The sequence below is a fragment of the Athene noctua genome, chromosome 2 (assembly GCF_965140245.1).
Source record: "Athene noctua chromosome 2, bAthNoc1.hap1.1, whole genome shotgun sequence".
Classification (NCBI taxonomy): Eukaryota; Metazoa; Chordata; class Aves; order Strigiformes; family Strigidae; genus Athene; species Athene noctua.
The window spans coordinates 111,231,285-111,248,849 of NC_134038.1; the positions used below are offsets into that span (position 1 = coordinate 111,231,285).

Consider the following 17,565-nt stretch of genomic DNA (forward strand, 5'->3'; position numbering starts at 1 on the left):
GGACAAAAGAAGTTGTTACTAAATATTGAGAAGTAGTCAAGCTTTAGCCTTAACAGGAAAGAGAATGTAGAGCTGGAGAAAGCAAGGAGTGAAAGAAGGTTTGTAGCTCTTCACAGAGTAAAGGTCCTGGTTCATGAGGTGATTGTTCACAGTGTTGCCACCGACATATAAAGCTGTAGCCCTGATCTTGCAAAGATTTCTGTGCAGTCTGAACAACATTTCTTAGAGGACTGGGCCATATAATCACATTGTTAGGATCACCCATTTCTAAGGATGAGCGTTTCCAACTTCAGGTGCAATCCTGCCATCACTGAACTCGGTGGAGAACTTTTCAGGTTCTTTGCTGATGCAGGATAGGTGCTTGAGTATAGGATATAATGCAGGAACACAAACGTTTTCCTGCAAAAAATGGATAGCAGATTGCAGTTCTGGAGCGTGTTCTAGCTTCTTGCTTCTCCTCCCCTACAGCTGTTAATTATTCTTCTGGTTTAGATCTTAAGGGAGGAATTATTTATCTTTTACTGTTGTGTTTCAGTGAAACATTAGCAATCTCTTACTAATTGCCTGTGCTAATTATCACAACAGTAGCAGTATTCCTGCTCATCTAGTGAAGCCATGAAGGGAGAATGTGAAGCAGAAATAATGAAATCACTTTGTTGTCCCTTTTCTATGCATGCTGCACAGGAATAAAAGCATGGTAGATCCTGACCCTGCTAGGCACAAAATGCAGTGCTCAAGGCCTGCCTGTAGGAGGGCAGATTTTTTGAAGAGATTCTATGGAAAAGTTTGGGCTGGTTTGCAGTATGCCATAATTCAGTGTTTAAACAGCTGTCACTCTTTCCTATGTACATTGACACAAAGCAGCCACATGCTCCTTTGAATGAAATATTTCAGCCCAAAGATTTGAATGTTTTAAGAACGTTTGTGCATAGCAAACCACAGTGGTTTAATATGAGTAACAAGCATTGCTCATTTGTAATGAGTGCTTACAGGCATCTGCTATGATACCAGTTATTTACAGAAGGAAAATTAGAAATGTTACTCAGCATGTTACCGATATAATTAAACTGAATGAAATATAAGGTAGGAGTGTGCAATAAATAATAAAACTATTTATTGAAAAAAAAAAAAGTGCTGCTAACACTTATCTAATACAAAAGATTTTGCAGTGGCAGGCAGACTTAATGAATATGTCTTTTCTGTAGTGCTGTTTTCCACAAAACATAAATCCTTTTTGTTAAATAAGATGACTGAAAGAAAGCACAGAGTTATGGAAATACATGGCTGATGAAGAGAAGGCAATATGGGTTATTCTAATGTAAAAGGCTGTCTTACATCTCTAATGCTGACCTTTTCCTGGTGAAATACATTTACAGTGTTACATGTTACTTGTTAATAATTTCAACTATTCTGGTCTTTGAGTTCATGACTGTTAGCCTGAATATGTATTTTAAAGTAACTGTGACCATTTTCTGAGAGACCAAAGAGTCTGATCATTTTTCATATGTAGACGTAACTAGGACAAATGCCTGTCCTTGGCATCCAGGTACTTTCCTACCATTAATCTTCACAGCCCCATCTGGGGTAGGTGGAGGTTATTATGCACACATTTTATTCCTGGGGTAACAAACAGAGTAAGAGCAGTTTGCCCAAAATTGTTGAAGTTAATAGGAGGTAAATGCATCACTTTGCTGGGAGCATAATTTCCCACATGGTAAAGATGCAAGTCAGTAATGAGGAGTTCATGTCTGTGCATCCAACAGCCACATCTCTTGACTGTGGCCTGTTTGCTGACTCTTCCTATACTTGCAGGCCAAGCTGGAGCTCCATGTAAACCTGTCTGAGATGGACTCATGTTTTAAATGAGGCCAAGATGGTATTCTGCCTTTTTCTGCTATTTTTGTCTTTAAAAGTGTCCTCAAAGCAGTTCTCTAGCTTGTAAAAATTATACATACATTTTATTTTGATCACTGGAAATGTTCATCTGGTATTTGTGACCTTGGTATAGGGAAGTGGGTAGGTCTTGCACTAATGTTAATCATGTGTAAAGGCATTTATAAAGGTGTTTCAAAGGTTACCATTCTCAGGGGAATAATCAGGGCACTGTCTGCAAAGTAATGAAAATTTAAAAATAACTAGTTGAACAATGCAATGTAGAAATGAATAGGCTATAGAAAAACCCATGTAATGTCAGGATTGTCTGCGTATTTCTAACACGCTTTTTATAAAGAGAGGGAATATTGACATACTGGCTCTAATTTCAGATGCCCTTGTAAAACAATGTCTCGCTACGTAGGCTCAGGGGTTATTCCTGTCTCTGAAAAGTGTCTACAGTAGCTTTTACTCTCTTTTTCTGATGCTGAGTATTGCAGGGTAGGGGCCAAATGATTCCAGTCAATTAGAGGGCTAAGGCCAAAGAAGTGTGTAGCTAATCGTACCATTTGCAGAATGAATTTCTGACTCTTGCACACCTCTCCTTGACATATTCACCCTCATCTCATTGCTTTCCCTTTGTCGTCTTTTGCTAAGAAAGTGAGGCACAAGCAGTTGCTGAGCAGTGCATATGTACTGTGTAAAGATGGGGTTAAATCAGTCTTCTTTTAAATTTGGATCAGTTCCTTATCTATGTGAGCACAGCCCTGGGAAATGCATGTTGTGGATCATGGGTGGTATCAACTTCAGCAGCAGCATGTTGTTGAACAGTCACCTAAGGGAGAAGACATGGAAGGAGGGTGAGACTCTCTACCTCTCATTGCAAAGGGCTTTTCCTAGTACTTAGCTGTTCATAGATTATAGTCACGCTTGTACTAGGGCAGTCTTACTCTTCTAGCTGGTTACAGTACTTTGACTTAAAGACCAGTGTCCGGGTAATCACTATCTTTTTAAATCTTTTTAGAAAGCCTTTCAATGTACCATGTCCTAGTAGACACCCAGAGAAGAGATTAAGAGTTGAGAAGGACTCAGGTTTCAAGGCTTCAGAAACTTTGCTGCTATGAACTGGGATGGGTAATCTATTTTGGAAATGTCTGCTCTGTGGCAAGCCAAAGAATAAAATAAGTTTGGTTCATTTCAGACTTATGGGTTGTTTTAGTTTTTTTTTTTCATTCTTCATCGTGATTTCAAAATCACTTCATTTTTTGGAAATAGATTTGTTTTATTTTCAGTCTGAAAGTGGTCCATTTATATCTTCTAACTTTAAACAGTAAATCCCCCTCCAGAATGTCTCTGAACTGGGATTTTTTTTTTAAACCAGCCCTTTTTTCACCAGCAGTTTTAACTTTGATGGATCAGCCTTTTCTACGAGTGTCATCAAATAGTTCCTGACCAGCTCTCTTGAGTGTCTGATAGGAGTCAGATAAATGAACCTAATTGGACAGGCTTTCCATATGAGAGTGCATTTTATGTGCTGTCACCATGTTTTCACATATATAGTGATTTCACAAGTTTCTTTTAACTTCATTATCGTCTATTCTTTTTTTTTTTTGTGGTTTTATATCCTCATGAGCAAATAATGTCTTTTATGATAAAAGAGAGGTTCTGCAAAATAGGAGAATCCTAGATAATGTTTGACTCAGCAACTGTTTAGGTTGCTGTGGCTTTTTTAAACCAATTTCTATTGGTATTGCTTTGTGTTTTACTGACTATTCAATATATTTCCCACAGAGACTAGTTCTGTGTGTTTCCTGTAGTGAAGACTATTCAAATGGACTATAATCCTGTAATAGTTTATAGCAAAATCAATTTGATATGCCTTGGAAAACATTCACTTGTTTTACAGTCAAAGGAAATGTGCGTGCAGAACTGAGAATTTATACTTGTAATGAATTTTTTGAAGTTGGAAACGCGTTTGCTTGCGTAATTGAGAGTCCTCTTTTGTTCTACTTAATTCTTCCTTTTTCCATCTCTTTTTAAGGAGAATCCTATTTTATCACCTTAGTTAGCTAGGAAGGTTTTAGCATTTTAACCTTTATTTCAGAAGATCTCCTTCAGCTGTATTTTGTGCAAATTTAGCTCCAAATGTTCTGAGTGCCACCATGGAAGTAATTAGGTGAATTATTGCTGTGTAGCTCTGTGTACAGTACCTGCCTGGTAGCACATCTCTGAGTTAATATTTAAGAACTACTGCAGCACCCTCAAGTGGTGATGCTGATCTGTATTTACAGATATATTTTTTTCAAATGTTTATTTCTAGGGATATGAATCATTTTAATGTTTTGAGCTGACCTTCTCAGATATTGTCAGACCCCAGCAGTCCTTACCCAAGTAAAGCTTCCACTGAATACAATTAATCATGTTTGGAATCTGAACAACAGGCTTGAGAAAGTTTTCCTTGGATTGTCAAATGATTTTATGGAGGGTGTAAAGCATTCTCTGTGCCTGCAGTAACTCTGGCTTTTCTGTCAGTTGGGCTGGAATAAATAACTGGAGAACCCTACAGATAGAGAAGCCAGCACTTAAGGGTTTTTCTCAGGACTGCAGTTGCAAGCATGGAACAACTGTGGCGTAAGGAGCACAATTGCTTGAGGGCACACGCACACACCAGTGACATCTGTAGTAATGACTTAGGAAGAATGCTATTTCTCAGGGAAATTTTACTATCTTCATGGTGTAGTTCTCTGACTTCAGCTTTTTTATTGTTAGCTGCCTATTTTAAGCAAGCAGCTGTGTACCGGGACCAGATGAATGGCCCTGGTTTGGGGCCTGTTGCTTCCAAAATTAGCAAGTGGCATCTGCCCTGATGCTCCACCTCCTTCTAATTCTGCTGAGCTTTCCCAGTACTCGATCTAAAGAGAGTCGTCACCCCGCAAAATAAATGGCCACAGGATGAAGTCTGTGCACTCTTTTGCCCACAGTGCAGACTTGCATGAGCAAATCACTTGGCTCCGCTGGTCTCATCTGTAAAACACCAACAAGGAGTATTATTTTAGAAGTTTACTGTAATCTTAATGGATGGTGTCTCCACTTCAAGGGCCTTAAGTGAAAACAGATAGGAAAATGTTTACTCTCTTGTCTCTTATAATAGTGTGTGCTGGGCAGAGGGCACAGACTGGTGGGAGCAGAAGTGCTCCCTTGCCACCAGCACTGCTTTGTGCCATATGTGTTAATGCTGCAGGTTAGCAGAATGGCACAGCTGCTTGTTTGCCACTGCAACTTCTACCAGGTCTGGCATGTTTTCTGTATCAAACTCAGAGAACAGGCTTGACAAGCACTATAAACAAACCAATTTTATTTCTGAAGGATAGAAGGTGATCCGAACTCTTATATATAAAACCGTATTGATCCCAATTAATTATCTTCAGATTATGATTAAGAATTAATAATTATTTTAAAAATCTGAAAAATTTTTTGCCCTCTCTCCCAGTTATTTGACATAGGAAACAGAAATTGCTAGCATTTTAGGCTTTGTCCTCACATCTTTTTTTTTTTTTTTTTCCCCTCTCTTTCCATAAAAGACTCATCTCATTTAATGTGTGCCATCTAGGTTGTCATGTATATAGCAGACTGCATTGTGTTTGCAAGAGAAGCATGTCAGTAGAGGGCAGGGTCCAACAGTAGTGAGTTTCCAAAGGGATATGATAAAGAAATGACAACTATTTTCTAATATGAACTAGATAATAGACAAAAATTATGTGTGATGGAACACATTTAATATAATGTCTGTGCTCTCATCTTAAAGGCCTGCTGTCAGCTTAGAAATCACACTGTGAATATATCAGTATCTTTTTTTTTTAAAAAAAAAAAAAATTTCTATAGAGAGGGACTATTGGTAACACAAAAAAGAGAGAGATATTACTTTGTAAACTTGCCTTTGGCTGCTCCTAAAATAAGCAGAAAGGTGCAATCAGATCTCTCCCACCATGGCTGCAGTACTAAGCTGGGATATGCCAGCAGCCCACACTGCAGCTGACCCACAAACCTACTTTAAAACATTTTGGGGCACATGTGGGGCTTGCAAGGTGGCAGGATGTGCGGCTTCTGCCATCTCTTAAACTAGGTGGCCTGGCTAGAGAATTGCCCACAGCAGAGAGGGGAGCTGAAGCTCAGCATGAGAATCCCAGTCAAGAGTCATCCTTGAGAACAGGGAGCCCCTCAGCCCTGGATCATAAACTCAACACACAGGTACATTATAGATAAAGTAGTGCTTCTCTACAGCTCCCTGGAAAAAGCAGGCCAAAGATGAAATCATTGCCGGTATATTTATTTAGAAATAGGCCTTGGTGAGTGTTCTGAAAGTGACACTATTTTGGGCTTAAGAGACCAGCAAATTCTAAAGGTTTGAGCCCCTTGCAAGAGTTTTCTTTCTTCTTTTATAGAATCATAGAATCATTTAGATGGGAAAAGACCTTTAAGATCCTTGAGTCCAACCCTAAACCTAAGACTGCCAAGTCTACCACTAAACCATGTCTTTTAAATACCTCCAGGGATGATGGCTCAAAACACTTCCCTGGGAAGCCTGTTCCAATGCCTGACAATACTTTCAGTGAAGAAATTTTTCCTAATAGGCAATCTGAACCTCCCCTGGTGCAACTTGAGGCTGTTTCCTCTTGTCCTATCACTTGTCTTGTGGGAGAAGAGACCAACACCCACCTCACTACAGTCTCCTTTCAGGTAGTTGTAGAGAGCATGTTACGGAGGCTCTCAAATAAACCACCAAAAATTAAAAATTTAGTATTAACAGAATTAACTAGCTCTCCGTAAATTACAGGTTCGAATGTCTGTGAGAGGAGAACAGAACAACTTCTTAGGGTTTAACTGCAACCCAAAATGCATAACAAAGCACAACTCCTTAGGGTTTAAGCAGCCCAAAACATAGAACAAAGCACCACTCCCTAGGGCTTAAGAACCCAAAAGGCTCTGTCGCTCACCTAACAAGTGAGGGCTCTCAACCTCGAGGACCTACTAAGGGCAGCGTCCCAACTCAAGGGGAGAGTCCTCAACAGCAGCGTGCTGCTCCAGGGCACAAGCTCAAAATGGCTTCCCCAGGGGACTCCATCTGTACCCAGGCCGAATCTGACCTGTAGTCACTAGCAGCTCCTGTTGATCAAAGACCCCAATTACTGCGAAGCCCTGATGACAAAGGCAATCAGGAGCTGCTACCCTTCAGCAGCCAAGAAGCTCTGCTTTCATTGGGTGGGTGCACCTGCCACAGAATGGTAAGATATCCCTTGAGCCTCCTTTTCTCCAGGCTGATCAACCCCACTTCCCTTGGCTGCTCCTCATAGGAGGGACTTGTTCTCTAGACTCTTCACTAGCTTTGTGGCCCTCCTTCGATACACTCCAGCACCTCAGTGTGTTTCTTGTAATGAGGAGCCCAAAACTGAATGCAGCATTCAAGGTGCGTCCTCACCAGTGCCGAGTGCAGGGGGACATTCAGTTCCCTAGTCCTGCTGGCCACGCTATTTCTGATACAAGCCAGGTTGCAATACCTCCTTGCAAATTCTTAACACAAAGAAGGCTCTCTGTGTTTCCAGATGAGGCAGATGCCTGTGGTAGGAAAATCCCAAGTAATTTAAATTCTTGCAAGTCCAACATGATGTCTGAAATTCTAGCCAAAACACAGTTTTGCCCCTCTTTGGGGTGACTGTCCCACTTTCTGGTTATGTCATCTCCGTTATCCAGCAAATATTTCCACCTCTGACAGGTTGTTGTTGCATTTGTCATAATGTGCTGTAAATATCAGTACTGCATGTGCTTTATCTTGAAGGACCCGTATGTTTCTAGATGACACAACTAGGCCATGCTGATTGTTTTTGAGGTGTCATCCACTTCCAAAAATACCAAGAAATACCAAGACAAGGATATGTTCCCTTGAATGGAGATACTCTTTTCTCAGTAAAGGATATTTTCAAGAAATTTATTATCCCCAGAATCAGTAGTGAATTCTGTTTTAGTGAGTTACTAGATAGGCAAAGACATATATAAATTGGTGAGTAATGGCTAGAATAAACAGTTCCCACAGAGAAATGGTAAACTTTGCTCAGTCTCATGAAACTGGAGAAGGTTTTAGTGTGGTTATTTATATGAAAACATTGAAGATGTAGTGTTGAGAAACAATTTAATGATTATCAAGAACCTTAAATTCCAGATAAATGGTGGTGCTGTTTCTGTCTGCTCATTGCTGATAGTATTCCTGGAGTGGGGGCATCAGCTAGTGTGGCAAGTGGTGTTTCATCAGAAATCGTTACTGCCTTAAGTCATGGTGGCTTCATTTTTTCAACAATTGCTTTCAGTGTTGGTGCTTTTACAAAATGCAGTTCTAGCTGTGTTGCTGAAGTCTTGTTGATGTCATTGTTGCAGAAACTGTGATGGACTCAAAGGTTGGTTCCTGGAACCCTGTTGTGACATTTTTAGCTGCCTAGTTGCTGCTTGCCTACATTGTAGAGAGGAACAAGAGGATCTGAATACTGCTGTGTGCTTGCATATCTTGGAGGGAATTAGATTATTTTTCTCTGGAAGAGCAAATCAGACTTCTTTCAGAGGTTTGAAAGTATCAGTTGCAGTCAAAATTTCACAGGATTGCCTTTGTCACAGTCGTATTCAGATCATGATGAAGCAGCTTGTATTTTCTTGCATAGCAGAGTCCTGGATTGCTTGTATCTTTGTGGCAAAATTATTGAACATCCCTAAAGTTAGTTTTCACACTTTCTTTAGTTCGGTTCACTTGGCATGTTTTTATGCTTCCTTGGCATATGTAAATAAATACACATAATATATCTACCTCTAAGTCAGGAGGGACTAGAAATGTGTATGTCTCATTTCATAAAGTTTTGTGTTTATTCATTTTTTAAAGATATTACTTAGTGAGCCAATCAGATCTGTATCGTCTTAACTAGCAACTAGAAATCAAACGCCCTAAATTTAGGTACATACAGTGAATATGTCAAGATGCATGCAAATATCCACTGGAATTCTCCAAAGCAGCAGCTCATATTGATTACACCATCACTGATCTGATTTTGATAATTTCAGTGTGTACTCCAGTACTTCACATTGTTAAATACCTTTGCAGAGCTGACCTTAGTGCCAGTGCCTCTGTTTGATGTACGCTGAAAGAGTGTGGTAAAGGAAGCACCTATGTTGCTGACTTAAATCAAGGCATATCCCAAGAGGTATTTATGAATCTTTAGTTGGCTTCTTTGTTGATCCTAAATAACTGTGCTCATAAACCTCTGTTAAATCAGTAAGGACATAATTTGTAATCCTCCTATCAGTATTCCATTCTTGTCCTTCTGTCTCCCACCTCTTGAAAAATGAATCCACTGTTTGGGCAGCTATTTATAATCCTGTATATTCACTGTTACATAATGGCAGTTGACCAAAAGCATTAGCAAACCTTTAAAATAGCTTCCAAGAGCCTCAGTTGTTTTAGACTTTTATGTTACTAAGACAGGTGAATTGGATGAACGGGATAATTTGTACTTAGAAAACTATAAGTGAACTGGTAAGCTTTTTTCCTAATCAATTTATGAAGACAAATGGGCAGGAAAGAACATGCACCAGCACTAATAGTTAAGCAGCACAAACATCTACCAATTCAAATTAGTGCCAAATCCAAAAAGGAATTATTTACCTTTAAGTGATTTCAGGGGACTTCAGGCAGCTAATCTAGAATGGTGCTCCATTAAGTCCCTGCTTACAGCCCACCTAACTCCAGATGACTGGCATTCATCAGATGCTTTTCTGTTCAGTCTGAAAACTTCCTGAAGTACCTATAGTGGCAGTTTTGTACATTCAGAACTGCTCTGTGAAGACATCTAAAGAAAACTCCTCTTTCTGTTATCCTGATAGGCGACAGAAACTGGACTGAATTGTACCTACAGCCTTCAGTATTGCCTGATCCAGTATTTATTCCTAGAGAATATCCAACATGCTGTCTCACAGGGTGGGTTTTTTACAAACCTCCATCGTTGCTCCTTTCTTTGTAAAAGGCTGCAAGAGAAGAATATTTGAACATGCTGAAGCTGCGCCAAACTGGAGGAAGAAATGTATGTTTGGCAGGGCCAGAATGAGAACAAAGGAGTAGAAAGATATTTTGTTAGCCTAATGGCAGCTAGCCTTTTTGAGATGTCCATCTCTCTACATATGCTTTTTTTCCTCTGCATATTCATATTTCTCTCTAGGGTTTTCCTTTCGCTGTGGGATTTCAAAACCTAAAATTGCGTTGTTACATCTCCTGGGTTTTTTATTAAATGTAGGTTTTAGTTCTCTTCCAAACAACAAGAAAGCTGTCAATTTAGTGACAGCTAGTCCGAGGAGTCACAGATCTGTTTAAAAAAAAAAAAATCTCTGTATTGTAAAGAAGTCTTTAAATGAAAGTATTTTGTCTTGTCTGCTCCCTTTGAAATCTGTGGTATGCATTTGAAATGCTGACTGGTTAAATCCCTCCTGTTTCTCTAAGATTCTGCCTGTACAAGTTCTTTTCAGCAAGTGGAAATTTAGAATTTCTCCAAGGTATGCTGCTTCTGTGTGCTACCAAATTTATAGTGCTGAATTAGGGAGGAATCGTATCAGCTCTGGCCAACATGTGCAGTTGAAGATGTGCAGATGTGACTCAGGCACTTAAGATGGAGCAGGAACCTTGTTCATCCCTTTCACATACAGAGCTGAACATAATCTCTTGCCTCAAGACCACTCCATCTGAAGTAGCTGACTGAAGGAACAGTGGATACTTTTGCAAGATGGTTACTTTTTTGATAGACCTGCAACAGCCTACTTTGCCTTTATGAAGAAAAATTTATTTTGTTTTCTTACTGAAAACCCCCATGAGAGATCATATGAATCAAACAAAGTGGTTGTTGTCATGGCACATCTCACTTGAGCATCAAATACTGGCAGGTTCTAAAGCGGAGACAAATATGTGTAGTGGACACCAGTTCAGCAACATTAGTTGAGTCTTGCATGGCTGCCAACTGCTCTTGGCATCCAAAGCAAAATGTATTTATCTGTAAATTTAATGCTTAACTCTCTGGCTTCTCTTGAAGACATGGAATTGGGATCTCATCCTAACTTCTCTCAGATAAACCTTCCAAAGACAGAATATTAATAAAGTCAAGAAGGTCTCCAGCATAAATTCCTATTTGCTTCTATGGCAATTCTAAGTACAGTGGTGGGCCAGGACCCCAATGTGCTGTACAAACACATGTGCATCTGTACCTTCTTTTACTGAGGCTTTACAGTTCCCTTTTCTGGCAGCAAACTTGCACAACCGTTGTTCCTGAGTGCTCTCTTCTGTGGTTTGGTTTTTTTTTCTGCCTTTTATCACCCCTGCACCAGTTCCAGAATCACAAAAAATCATATGGTCATGTGGTCTACCCTTTTACAAATTGGCAGGATTATGCCTTACAGCACATACAGACTATTTATCAATGTCCTCAGCGTTAGGACTTTCATCCACTTCCTTTGGAAATGGTCCTACTCATGCTACTAGGAAGTACTTGCCGATATTCAACTATGGGTTCTTGATTGCATTTAATTAGGCCTAGGTGTGTATCAAGACTCTTGGTGGATAAAATCACCTGTCTGATAACCACTGAGTGAACATTTCTCCTCCAGGTGCCAGAAGTACCCTCCGGAGGAGCTGATCTCCCTGGCTTTGAAAATCCTCCCATTGTGTGGCTCCAATTAACCTTGTACCACTCCAGCCTGTCTCCCCACTCTCCAGGCATGTTGGTGCTTTCTGTCTCTGACAGTTTTGGTCCATTTCTTCTCTGCCTCTTTGACCTCACTTGCCTTCATCTCCTTTCTCTCTCAGCCCTCCTGGTACTTCACTGTGTCCCTGCCTCTTTTATGTGCTTTTGTTTTTCTTTCTTCACTGCTTCCTCCGGGTCCATCTCTACCCCTGAAGAGCCATTTCTTCCAGCCTAGTTTCTTTTTTCTTCAAAATCTTGTATCCTGTACAGCCATCTTTGTCTACTGTTCCTCGTACTAGAGTATCAGTGTTTTCTTTTCCCCACAAAGAGCCTTTATTTAACCACTTGTGGAAGACTGATTTATTCTTGCTGTGCCCAGAAAACTGATTTTTCCAATGCTTCTCTTAGCCCAGCCTGGACAGCTAGCTTGTTTAGTTGTTTTTTTAAGGGTTTGGGTTTGTTTTGGAAGGCCTGCAAGGTATTGTTTTTTTAATAATCTCTGTGATGCCAGAGTGAAATATGCCTCTCTGTGTCCCAAGCTCACTCACAGTCCAGTGCTGTGTTTCTACAGAATTTGCTCCTAGATGCTATGAGCACAAATAATGACATAAGAAAGTGAAGAGATCGGCATACTAATTCCACAGTATATAATACCTCTCAGCTTTCAGCAGCCCTAGTGTTACTTGACACAATGGTATGCTTTCCCCAGCACACATGTTAGATCAAAATGAATGATCAAGTGTATCCTCAGGGACTGCTGAATTGGTGCATTTGACACAGGAAAGAGAATTTCTGTTCTGTTTTGGTTGGGTTTTTAGATGACACCAGACAGCAGATGTATAGATGGCATAAGCCTGGGGCCATTAGAGATTCACAAGTTGGACATTTTTATCCTGGCTAACAATAGTAAGAGGAGCTAAAATAGCATATCTTTGTTTCTGTAGTGCCTGGAGTGTTGCTATTATAAAAAAATCAGAGGGATTATATTAATAAATACAGTCATTTTAAGAACAAATGTTAATTTGGGGTTTTCTGGAGATATATGAAAAGATAACCAAGAAATTATAGAATAATTCCTTTTAAAGTTCATTGGAAAAGGATAATACAATATTTTAAATAATAAAAAAGTGTACTTGAACTGTTGAAAAATTAATTTTGGTTAAATTTCCTTAATCGGCTGCTTATAACTATCACCACAGGAAAACTAGAAACATGTTTAGCTCTGCAACAAACTACCTTATTTAGATGACAAGCTCAGAGTTTAAGCAAACATAAATTGCTTAGTCAGAACAGTAGAACATGAATAACGATGCTTGAATTCCCTGACAGACAGAATATTTTTTAAAAAAACGTCAGAGAGAAATATTGCTGGATTGTTTCTTTGTCAGTATTATTCTGAGAAGGCTTGTCCAAAAAGAAATCTTTTATGTATAGTTTTAAAGGCAGTAGGACTTGGGTTTGACCTGCTTTTGATAGTGTTACATTAATAGTGCTGAAATGTGGGGATGCTGTTTATTTATACAACGTGAAAAAAACAAGTGTCGTTTTTATCTGTATGCTTTAAAAATGTCAGTAAAACATAATTACTTTGCTGCTGCAGGGAAAATATCTTAAGCTAACACACTTTATTTTGATGGAAATGTCACTAGTTAGGAACCAAACCTCCTTGCAAAACTTTGGATACTGAATTAAATATTCAACTAAGAGACGCTTGAGAACACTGTTTTGAAATGCCTTGACTTTTATCTTGGGATCTGTTTGCAGGATTTAGGGAAAGACTCTTTCTTACATATAAGGTGTGTGTTTAAAGACAATAATCTTACGTTTGTACTTCTGAAATATTTTGCCTCTTTAAACATATTTCACAATGCAGGTTGCTTTCTTCTCTTCAAATCTCAACATAGGCTGAAAAGGTCTTTTGCTGTAATGAAACCCTGGTTACTGATACAGTGTTGTCTATTGCCATTTTGATCTCATGTCTCAATGATTCCTGTGTTTCTTTCTTAGGCTCCTTCCTGTTTTCCATGCCCTGTTGGTCTGCACACTATATGACAGTACCTGGTCATAGAACCAGGACATTGCAGAGGACTCTGGGCTCTGTGTCATGCACAGATGAACAGCAAATTAACTGTGGAATTGTGAGCAGAAAGTAGAGGACTTCCAGCACTGAGCTGTGACTCAGGAGTGCTGGGTTGTATCCCTCCCTGAGAGGCGGACAGGACTACCATAATACATACTTGTAGGGGACAAGCTACATCCTGAGATAACTTGTGCACAGGCAGACTGAAGTGCTCTCCAGAGTCCCTAATGAAATCATCTGAGTCCCCTATGACTCAGAAAAAATCCTCCTGCTTTCAGTAATGGCATCAACAGACTGATTCTGGTGAAGCTTATTGCAGGCAGTTATTCAAGACATTTCTGCCTCCAGCTGCCTGCTCAGCCCTTCTACACAAGGTCGGTCTCACTGTAGCTGGGCTACAGAAATGTGTCTTTCAGTTCCCAACTGGTGCAAGCCATCTTCCTTCACTCACCGCGATACCCAGAGCATGACATGACTTTGCTTCTGCTGTCCCTGGTATGTCATGGAGCGGATAACTGGAATCAGGAAGGCCTTTAAATAGCTGTAATTATTTATTTCAGGCCAAATGAATCACAGCCCAAAGCTGCATGATCAGGGGTTTTTTTTGGTGGATGAGGACAATTTGGCTGGTTGTTTTTCACTGAGCTTTTAAAGTATTTGACATTGCAATTTTATGTTCCCTTAATATAATTTTTCCATTAATTGTGTATACACATACATGCACAATGTGTGCGCGCATGACTGGACAAACTCGGTTATGTGAAATCTTTAGTTCTTAGGAATTAAAACTACAAACTGACTGTATTTGGAACTGAATTGGTCCTTAGTGGCTCTTTCAGTTCTGAACTGTGAGGCAGAATGTATGCTTTCTTTGAGATGTTTTAATTCAGACATTTAATCTTTGGTGGGTTATTTTTTTTTTCTGCCTGGTGGTTTCATCTTGCCTTTTTGTGGCTTTCTTGGATTATTCCTTTGTATCCTAATTTTCCTTAGAAGCTAAAAATGTATTATTTCTTTGAATTTTTTTCAGTGCTAGTTGTCACCAGTTCCAAATAGTCAGAAAGTCACTCAGTGCAGTTCAAGATGGAATTTAGCTGAGCTAACTGTTCAGATTTTTGGTAGCGTGTAGTCAGTTTGTGTCCGAAACATAACTTACGAGGTGCCCCAGTGGCTTCTGGAAAGTTACCTCTGTTATGATGTATGGAGCTATGACTTAGAAGCTAGACCTCTGCTTCAGAGCATTGTGTGCTCATCTTGTTTTTTAATTAAATGTCAGGATCTCAGTTGGGAAGATCAAAATGATTCCTTCTTTCAAGTTCCATCAGGAAGGAGACAGAGCGTTTGTTTTTATTTTCTCTCTTGATGAGATAAGGTTCCCTTTTCATCTAAATGTTAAGACTTTTCATCCCTGTCTTTGAAGACACAAATAAAAAGCAGCGGGTGAAACTATTCAGATGTAAAGAGATTTTTTGATCAGGCAGTTGTTGAAATCATAGAGGGGGGGATGGTTGCACTTTAGAATATTGTATACGTGATCTACTTGAGATGGGATTTCTTTTTATTGATGAAATTATATATATCAAAGATGGTATTTTCTTAACAGGTAAAACTTTAAGTAAGAGCCGTGTATAGAAACATCTCAGCCCATCAAATCCACTTGCTGATGTATAATCAAGTTTGTGAACTCCCCAGCAAGTCTCTCACTGGGAATGGGCAAACTCTGGTTTATGCTTTGTGTGTTTCCCACAAGAGGATGCCCGGTAGTCCCAGCATCTCTGGCAAACTTAGAGGTCAAAGAGGAGGCGGATTTCGAGGTGTAGAGGAGGGGACAGTAACTGCCACTTCCCTTTAAACCTAAGCATCTGTTGCTATGGAAACCCCCGGAGCTTGATGCTGGAGCAACAGGAATTGTCACCCTCTGTCCCGATGCAGCCGTGCTGGGAGAGGCTGGACCTCGCTGCCAGCTCCCCCGGCTCCTCCCTGAGCATCTCCCCGTCTTCTCCTCCGGGGGGGGTCATCAGCGGCCGCGGTTCGCCGAGGGAGCGTGGCCCGGCGCCCCCGCGCAAGGGCCGCTCGACGGCCGCGCAAGGGCCGCGGCGACGGCAGCGGGAGGGCCCCGGGGGCGAACCTGGCCCAACCTGGCCCCGGCCCGGCCGCCCCCGGCGCCGGGACCGCGGTTGTTTATCCCCGGCCGGTGCTGCCGGGAGCCACTTTGGGCAGATTTCCACTGAGGGGCGCTGAAGCACGTTTTAATGCAGCAAAAACGAATTAATACAAAAATAGTAAGAGACACAATTTACCGGATTCTTTTAAAAAGCGACAACAACCACCTCCAACCCCCCCCCCCCCCTCCCCCTGGCCCCCTCTCCCCGGCCGCGGGGAGGCGGGGGGAGGCGGAGGACAGGACGGAGGGGACAGGGAGCGGGCAAAGCCTGTCCCCGGAGCGCGGCAGCGGCCGCGGCGAGGCTTCCCCCTCCCTCCGCATGCCCCTTCCCGGGGCCGAGCCGCTCCAGGCACCCGGCCTCCGGGCACACCGGCCTCCCGGCACCCCTCCAGCTGCCGGGCCCGCCTCCCTCCTCCCCGCCTCGCCTTTCCCCTCCCCACCTCTCTTTCTCTTTCACGGCTGGCGATCAGGTGGCTGCTGTTGCTCTTTTTCCTTTCTTTCTTCTTTTTTTTTTTTTTTTTTTTTTTAAAGTTGTTTCCCCGGGAAAAAATAAAGAAATGGGGAAGAAGGAAAAGAGGGTGCCGAAAAGGAGATGATTGTAGAAGAGCCCTCCCTCCCCAGAAGAGCAACGTGCTTTGAATGAGGCTTCCCAGCCTCTTCCACTCCGTCTCACACTCTGTCACTCTGCCTCTGGCTTGTGCACACTGTTGGTATGCGACCTCGGAGCCGACGGCTCCGCCACCTCTGCCTGGGGAGCCGCTGACAGCCAGCGATTGAGCCAGCCCCCCTTCCATTTTTTTTTTTTTTTTTCCCCTGCTTTTGCAAACACACACGCACACCCCCAAAGCACATTTAATGCTGATCCACTCAGGCGCCATTATCGGGGGTACGTCTTCGTGGAGTGTTTTTGTTCTCTTTTTTTGTTGTTGTTCTTTTTTTTTTCTTTCCTTTCCAACACTGGATGGTGCAACATTCCTGGGGCCTGTGGTGTTACGGCTCGATTGCGTTTTATTATTTATTTATCTATCTTCTCTCCTCTCTCCCCCCCTGTCACTCCCCCCCTCTCAGCTCTCTCGATCCCCCCCACTTCTCTCCGGGTGCCGGTGCAAAGGACCGGGGAGCAGGATCCCTCGCTCTCCTTTCCACTGATGTGGGACTGAGCCTTGCCCGCGTGTAGCATGCTGTAGCCAAAAAAGAAGAGAGGAGGGGGAGAGAAAGAAAAAAAAAAACCACCAAACCCAGAGAGAGAGAGAGGGAGAAGCGTCTCTCTTTCCCTCCCTCCCCCTCGTTTCCCGGGGATTGACTTCATGGCTTCACTGTACCAGCGGTTCAGCGGGAAGATCAACACCTCCCGCTCTTTCCCCGTTCCCCCCGAGGCGAGTCACCTCCTGGGCGCCCAGAGCAGCGAGGAGGACGGCGCTGCCGGCAAGACCTCGCGTCCATTGCAACAGGAAAGCAGCCGGCCCCGCTTCCAGTACCAGCCGCGAAGTGACTGCGAGGAGGAGGATGTAAGCGCCGGTGTCCTTCGCGCTGGGTTGGGTTGGGGTTTGGGTGTCCCCCCCTTGCGCCCCCCCTGTTCGTCCGGATGCCTGGGTGCCCTCTAGGCTGGCGGCGGTTTCTTGCTGTCTGTCCGCTCTGCCAAGTGGGTCTTTGCGCTTCTCTTCTTTCCCCCGAAGTGCCGGGGATAGTAC

The 17,565-nt window shown here is 42.0% G+C and overlaps 1 protein-coding gene across 4 annotated transcripts in view; it reads left to right on the forward strand.

Moving 5' to 3' along the window:
* The window catches only part of DPP6 (dipeptidyl peptidase like 6), a 567,835-nt gene that overhangs the window by 131,768 nt on the left and 418,502 nt on the right, over positions 1–17,565 (forward strand). For 2 of the 4 annotated variants that reach the window (XM_074899908.1, XM_074899913.1), the window contains exon 1: positions 16,444–17,382. The exons of the other annotated variants lie outside the window; for them this stretch is intronic. In XM_074899908.1, the coding sequence (XP_074756009.1) occupies positions 17,182–17,382 (201 nt within the window). In that variant the 5' untranslated portion in view covers positions 16,444–17,181. Of the gene's footprint in view, positions 1–16,443; positions 17,383–17,565 lie in introns of those variants that run through there. 4 annotated transcript variants of the gene reach the window in all.